The following is a 7,677-nucleotide window of genomic DNA, read 5'->3' on the forward strand; positions in this document are numbered from 1 at the left end:
CCAGAGGGTGGCATGACCCAGACCGTCCGTCCTCTTTGCAGCCTGGTGCCCGGGACAGAGCAACAGAGCAGGAGGGCCACGTGGGGGCCACCCAGGCCGGGAGAAGCAGCCTGGCCACGGGAGACCAGCGGAGTCAGGCCACGGGGACCATCGCGGGTGAGGTCTTACTCTGGCCCACCTTGTCCCTCTTCTGGCTGTCAGTCACATCCTCAGGCAGAGGCGAAGGGCGGGAGGGGTGGGGACGCTGGGGGCTGGCAGGCTAATCCTGACCCTCCTCCTGCCCCGCGCCCACAAATTTCCTGTTGTCTTCTGGTGGCAGGAAGCATCCTTCTTCTCCTCTCCTCCTTCTTCTCCTTCTCCTCCTCCTCCTCATTATTATTATTATTATTATTATTATTATTATTATTATTATTATTATTTTAATTTGGAAAAATGTAGACAGTGGCCAGCCAGGTAGTTCAGCTGGGCGAGGCACTCGCTTTGCCTGGGACTGCAGCTGCCCGGGCCCTACAGATGTTTCCTAAACACCACCAGGGGTCGCTCCTGAGCACAGACCCAGTAGGGACCCCTGCCACCATCCCCAGAGAGCTCAGAGAGCTGGAGCCCCCCTCCTGCAGGACTCAGCACCCCCTTCCACGGCCTGCTGGCCCCAGCTCCAAGCGCTACTTGGGAACCCCCCCAGCAATTTGTAAAGTGTTTTATGTATTTATTTATTTTTTGTTATTAAGGAAACATGGGTTTGCCATACTCTGTGTGTTTTGGGGGTATGGGGCCACGCCTCTATGAATATAGGTCCCCTCACACCCACCCTGGTGCCCCCAGAACCCTGGGTCCTTTCCCCAGTGCCCCTCTGACTCCCTTGCTCTGTTCCCGCCTCAGGTGCCCCCACTTTCGCCCCTGAAGGGACAGAGAACCCACGAGAGCCGCAGACCTGCTCCCGGGGCCGCCTCCCTGTCCAGGCTGCTCGGAGGAAGGACACGGCAGGGGGCGGCCGCCGCCAGGAGGCTCCCCCGGGGGATGGCTTTGCTCGGCCACGCCTCCCCTCCATCGACCCGGACAGTGACCAGCAGTGCCTGACCCCGAGGAGCAAGGGCAGCCTCGTGCAGGCCGGGCTCACTCTGCCAGTCTCAGGTACCCCTAGATTGGTGAGGAAACAGGGGGTCTTAGTCATCGGGGTCAGCCGTTCATCCAGAAAGCAAATGTGCAAGGGCACTTCAGGGGCACCCCCACCCCGACTTGAGCGGTGAATCCAGCAAGGTCGGAGGGTGTGTGGCTTGAGGACCCCGGTTCTGAGCAGAGGGGCAGGATCCCGGGCTGGTCTCCATGCCTGGGGCCTCGGGGGGAGGGGCACTTCTCCGTATGTCCAGGGTGCTGTGGGCATCCCGCCCCTCCCCCTTCCTGCTCTGCTCCGGGACCACACACAGACCCCAGTCCTCCACCCTGGGTCCCCGGAGGTGCTGGATTTGCCCAAGGGCTGGGTCTGCCTCCACAGGCAGTCCTGGGTGGTCCGGGCCCTCCATGGTGGGGCTGGGCAGGCCAGCGGAAGCACCTGACTGAGGCAGTTGAGCCCACAGCCCCTTCACTGCTGCCCTTGGTTGCAGAGGGGTCAGCAAGAATAGAACTTGACGGACATTCAGTTGTTGCAATGGCGCTGCTGAGTTTCATCCTATCCAAGGCAGTGTATGGAGCAGGGGCGGGGGGAGGGGAGCCTGACCAAGTCCACAGGATTCCCTGTCTCTCTGGGTATGTCTCTGGCTGTCTCTGTCTGTCTCTCTCTCTGTCTCTCTGTCACTCTGTCTCTGTCTCTGTCTCTCTCTGTGTCTCTGTGTCTCTGTCTATCTGTCTGTCTGTCTGTCTCTCTCTCCTGAGTGGAAACCATCCAACAGAATGAGCGGGGGTCCATATACCCCTTTAATTTCCTTGGCTCCTCACTGCATAGCACAGCCCATGGGTTCTCTAGGAGCACGTGAACACTGCAGACTCTCAGCCCTCACCCCCTGCATAATCTCAGCCTCAGTCCTCAGCCCTGCACGAGCTCAGCTTTCAGTCCATCCTGCGCTCCATAGTGCTCCATCCATGGTGCTCCATTGGGCCCCTCCAAACACCAGCTGAGCTCTGGCTGGGCAGATCTGTCAGACCTGGTTTCTCACTTCAACTCATAGCAGCCAGGTCAAGGTCAATGCCTGAACCCGGGGTCATCCATAGAGTCCAACTGAGTCAAAGTCCCGGGCACTGGGCAGTTCGTTGAGTCCTGGGCTCAGCAGTCTCCCACGCCCCAGTTCTCTGATGCCCAAAGATGGGCCACCTTCCCTGGGGCCTTTAACTCCCGAAGACCCTGGGTGACCCCCACAGATCCCAGAGGGAGCCTCGTACAGTGAAGAGCGCGCCGCGCCGCGATCCAGAACCCAGCGCGCCCTGACCCGCGCCGCCAGGCGGGGCTCCTGCTCTCGGCTGTCACCCCCCAGACCCCCGCCCGGCTCCACCTCCACGCCCCCGCACGCCTCTGCGGCTTCTCCCAGCCCCCGGGGATCTGTAGAGCTTGTGGGGGCCCCACTCCCGCCCCTGCAGCCCCGCTTTGAGGCGGGAGGCCACTCGCTGCTCTGTACCTTCCAGGCCCGCGAGCGGTCAGCGCCAGGGTCAGCTCCCGCGTGCCTGTCTCCTTTGAAGTGAGTATGCGCTAGCTCGTGCGGTGCTGGCGGGGGATGGGGGCGGAGCAGAGGGCGCCAACCCTTCCCTGTCCTTTTCTGGCCCCTGGTCAGTTCCCCCGGGTTTGTGCCGGAGTCAGGACCGGGAGGACCAAGGAGGGGCACCCGCCGGTCTCTTCCCAGGCCATTCTGGCCTGTGTCCCTCTAGTGGTAGCCTCTAGAACTGCACCCCAGCCCTGGTGGGAGGCTGGTTCCCCCCCCCCCCCCCCGCCCCCGCGGCCTGATGAGACCCCTTCGACTCAGGGGTACGGGTGACCTTTCCATCCAGGAGGGTTCTCTGGCCAACCCGTGCAGTGTTTCTGGCAGTTAGAGCAGAGACAGCCAGGGTTCCACCTCGGACGTCATCACTCACTAGTGCTGGGTGTTGGCCTCCCAATTCCTCAGGTTCCTGGTTCCTCCTGTCAGCTGAGGGTAATGACAGGAGCACTTTGGAGGGCCATACCTGGTGGCACTCGGGGGCCACACCTGCTGGTGCTCAGGGGTCACTTCTGGAGGTGCTCGAGGGACTGTGCCTGGAAGCACTTGGGGAACTGTACCTGGGGGGGCTCGGGGTTCTGTACCTGGAGGTGCCGGGATAGAACCAGGGGTATGGCCACACCCAGCCATGCTCTGCGGGACATCTCTGCCCCAGAAGGCTCCTCTCTTGACTAGAGACCCCGCTTCCAGGCCACCCCCCCTCACAGCCCCTCCCTGCCTCCTTCCTCGGTTTCCCAGGTGACTCCGGTATCGGCGGTGACCCGGCTGAGGGATGGTTCTTCCTTGTCTCGAAGAAGTGCAGCCTGCACCAATGTGGTCAGCCCTGCAGAAAGCAGCCTCCCCAGCCTGCAGCTCAGGGACCCCTGGGGCCGGGATGTGGCCCCCCACGCCCTGCTCAGGGCCACAGGTGAGGCAGCTGAGGCCTGGGCCTGCGGGGGGCCTGGGCTCTGAATGAGGGAAAGGCCCCGGGAGAAGCGGGGGCAAGCAGACCCCTCAGGGATGGGGACCCCAAGCCACAGTCTCTCTCCAGAGCCTGGAGATTCTTCAAGGTTTGCTTTGGTTTGAGTTTTGGGTCAGACCTAGTGTGGGGTCCTGTCCTGTCCTGCAGGGAGGACCCTTCCTGGGGCTAAGGAGGGGACGCAGCTGAATGAACAGACGCAGAGCCAGAAGGAGGAGAAGAGAGAGTTTATTCTACTGCAGTTACAATACTTATACCTCTTGGTGGGAGGGGGTGGTATGCATGCTTGGACCCCCATAGGAACAGTAGTAAAATGCAGATCAGGCATGAGTGTTGGCTAGTGAGAGAGGAATGGCTAACTGATAAGATCAGTAAGGTCAGCAGTGGTGACCTTGTACAGGAATCCCAAGTAAGCCTCCGCTTGACTAGAGGATAAGAGCCAGGCTTGTAAAATGACTCCCTACAACCTGGCAGTGCTCAGGGGTGAATCCTGACTCTGTGCTCAGGGATCACTCCTAGCAGCATTCAGGAGCCCACATGGAGGGTCAGGGCTCAGACCCAAGTCAGCCGCGTGCAGGGAAAGTGCCTTGCTCACGTACTACTGCTTTCACCCAGAGAATTTTTTTCTGGAGAAACTGGGTTTTGGAGGGACCCAGCGGTGCTCAGGAGTAACCCCTGGCAGTGCTCAGGGGGCCACAGGTGGTGCCAGAGACTCAAACACGGGTTGGCGGCATGCATGCAAGTGTCTTAACCCCTGTACTAGCTCTCTCACCCCAAGATCCCTCATTTTGGGTCTGGGCAAAATGGTCCCCACCAGGGTACCCCCGCCCACAAAAAGCAGTGGCGGGACGGTCAGTGGCAAATGAAGGCCGCCCTTTCCCGAGTGGACTCCCAGCCGGCCCCATCCCGGAGAGGTTTCTGAAACTCTGGCAGGATGCGCTGCTGACATGTGACTCCCTCGGTGCTCTGCAGCCTGCCCAAGGGCCCCGGGGCCTGTCCACCTGCGGGAGAAGGTGCCCGGCACAGTCACTGCCGAGTGGGACCCCTCCCCGGACGAGCAGGGGGGCACCCCGCTGCACTACACTGTCTTCACACGCTCCTCGGCATTCGCACCCTGGCGCCAGGCGGCCGACCGCATCCACACCACCCGATTCACCCTCCCGGGAGTGCTCCCCGGGCACCAGTACCACTTCCGGGTGGTGGCGCAGAATGAAGCGGGATCCAGCCCGCCCTCCGACACCCCCCAGCCCTGGTGCCTCCCCCGGCCGCAGAGAGGTGAGCGGAAACGGTAGCTGGGGGCGCAGGAGGCTGGGGGGCATAGGGGGCTAAGAGGGTGGGGGGCGCAGGGCCCCGGGGGACAGGGTTGGGGAGGGTGGGGGAAGCTGCGATGGAGACCGTGGGGGCACTTGTCAGTGGGCAGCTGGAGCCCAGGTCTGACCAGCAGCCACCCTGTCACCCGCCTGCCCTCTGGTTCTGGTGTTGCCCAAGCCAGCACTTGCTAGCCCAGACCACGGATAGCTGGTGGTCTCTTTCACAGCCCCTTTCGCATGAGTGGGAAATGAAAAGCCTTTTCTTGCTGGCCAGGCCACAGGCTCGTGGAGGTGCAGAAACCCACAGAAGAGTGAGATCGGGGCCGGGCGGGAGTGTCTCAGTGGGGCCGCCGTTGCAGTCTCAGCACTTTGCCAGCCGCATGCATCTGCCATTGGGTGTCAGGAGGCAGATGTCTTTTTTTTTTTTTTTAATTTTATTTTAAATGTAGAGGGCTGGAGTGATAGCACAGCGGTAGGGTGTTCACCTTTCACACAGCCGACCCATGTTCGATTCCTCCGCCCCTCTCGGAGAGCCCGGCAAGCTACTGAGAGTATGGAGCCCGCACGGCAGAGCCTGGCAAGCTACCCGTGTGTATTGGATATGCCAAAAACAGTAACAATATGTCTCTCAATGAGAGACGTTACTGGTGCCCGCTCGAACAGATCGATGAGCAACGGGATGACAGTGATTTTCAATGTAGAGTGCTACTGGAGGTGGCTGTTTGCATGGCATGAGGGTCCTGGGAAACTGGCCAGGGCCTCTGGCCATCCAGGAGGGGACATTTTCCCATGCATTTCCTTGGGAAACAAAACTTGCAAGCTGAGTGGCTTACCTTGGTTCTCTGCATGTGGTGGGCTGTGCCACTTCTGCAGAAACAACTTAGCCCCCCCACCAAGCCACTTGAGGGGTTGCACAGAAAAACCCCCCTCACCAATTCTGGGAAAGGGGTGTCAGTTCTTTGTGGTGGGCGCTGGGATGTGGGACATCTGCTCCAAACTCAGGAATGTCCCCATGTTCCTCTGGGTGCTGGGGGCTTCCTCTGCACCCACCCCGTGTGGGGCACTGAGGGACTGACGGGGAGGAGGACAGCAGGAGTGAGGTGACCAAGATTGGGGTGCTGAGACCACAATGGCGGCCCCACTGAGACCCCCGATGCCCCAATCTCTAAAAACAATGGGTGATTGCACTCACGCGGACGCAGAGCAGGGAAGGGACCCCAGGAAAAGCAGACTGTGAAATCAAATGCGTGCCTGCACTCTTGGAAAACACCAAGCGTCCACACCGGGATGCTAGCTGAGATTATCAGTTTGTCAGATTATGGTTGATTTTTAAACATTTTCTCCTTTCCCCCATTTGTTTTGACTTTGGGCCATCCCGGGGCGGGCAGTGCCGGAAATCTGTCCTCCCAGACCTCGGAGCCTGCCCCCTGCCCCACCTCCTCCATTTGAATTCTGTGTGTTGATGGACCCGAGTGACCATATGCTCTCTATAGTAAATGAAGGGAAGGGGCAGGCAGGTGACCAAAGGGCCAGAGCACATGCTTACAGGCAGTAGGCTGGGGTTCAATCGCTGGCACTGTAGGCTCCCCAGAGCACAGTCAGCCAGGAGGGACCCCCCCCACACAACCTTCCAAGCACCAGGAGGAGCCCCCTCAAGGACGGTGCTGGGAGGAGCCCTGAGCTCCAGTGGATATGGCCCCACACAGAAGGAAGCAAAAACAACCTAGAAAGAAATTTAAGGACAGGATAAAAACAAACAAACAAAAATGTGAATGAGGTGGGGGCTGGAGCGATAGCACAGCGGGTAAGGCATTTGCCTTGCAGGCAGCTGACCCGGGTTCGATTCCCAGCACCCCATATGGTCCCCTGAGCACTGCCAAGAACAATTCCTGAGTGCATGAGCCAGGAGTAACCCCTGTGCATCGCTGGGTGTGACCCAAAAAGAAAAATAAAAGAATGAGAGGCACGGCTGGAGGAGGAAGGCGGCTTGGCACCAAAACCCGAACAAACTGTCAAGCCAGGCCATGGGGTCAAGCGTGCCGTGTTGGGAAGGTGAGAGGCCGCCAGCCTGGCGCCAGGAACCTGTCAACTGGCACTGGGCCTCCCCCGCCCACTGCCGCCACCTCCCTCCCTGCCTGCCTCCTTTCTTCCTCCCAGACAAGTTCACGGTGACAGCGCCCAGTGCCCGGGAGCCCGACCTGGGCCAGAAGCCTCGGTTCCTGGTGAGGCTGCGGGCCCACCTGCTGCCCCGTGGCAGTGCCTGCTGCATGAGCTGCGCCGTGCGGGGCTGGCCCCGACCCCGCGTCACCTGGTTCAAGAACGGCCGGAGCCTGGCGGGGAATCCCGCCGTGCACAGCACCGACGTCCTGGGCGTGTGTTCCCTCATCCTCTCCAGCGTCTCCCCCGAGGACGGGGGCGAGTACCAGGCCGTGGCCGAGAACACGCTGGGCCAGGCGGTCAGCACCACCACCCTCATTGTCATGGGTAAACATGGGTGAAGGTGGGGCCGGGGGCGGGGGAGGCTGGTCACCTGCCCTTCCTCAGAGTGCCCTCCAGGGGGCGTGTCTTCTGTGCTACACCCCAGGGGAGCAACTCTGGGTCTCTGGGATGCCTACGTACCACCCCTGAGCCACCTCCCAGCGTGCAGTTCACCTCAAGGGGGGAGGCAGAGGCTAATTATCTCCCCTTTGCACCTTTGCATCTGCCTCCATACACCCCCATCCCGGCA

At 60.7% G+C, this 7,677-nt stretch overlaps 1 protein-coding gene across 1 annotated transcript in view; it reads left to right on the forward strand.

Moving 5' to 3' along the window:
• IGFN1 (immunoglobulin like and fibronectin type III domain containing 1) overlaps window positions 1–7,447 on the forward strand; it is a 54,664-nt gene extending 47,217 nt beyond the window's left edge. Inside the window, exons 16-21 of the mRNA XM_055144215.1 lie at window positions 42–156; window positions 880–1,131; window positions 2,614–2,666; window positions 3,420–3,588; window positions 4,612–4,914; window positions 7,107–7,447. Coding sequence (XP_055000190.1) covers window positions 42–156; window positions 880–1,131; window positions 2,614–2,666; window positions 3,420–3,588; window positions 4,612–4,914; window positions 7,107–7,447 — 1,233 coding nt within the window. The remainder of the gene's footprint in view (window positions 1–41; window positions 157–879; window positions 1,132–2,613; window positions 2,667–3,419; window positions 3,589–4,611; window positions 4,915–7,106) is intronic.
• Window positions 7,448–7,677: the final 230 nt, after the last annotated feature.

Source organism: Sorex araneus, chromosome 7 (assembly GCF_027595985.1).
Source record: "Sorex araneus isolate mSorAra2 chromosome 7, mSorAra2.pri, whole genome shotgun sequence".
NCBI lineage: Eukaryota > Metazoa > Chordata > Mammalia > Eulipotyphla > Soricidae > Sorex > Sorex araneus.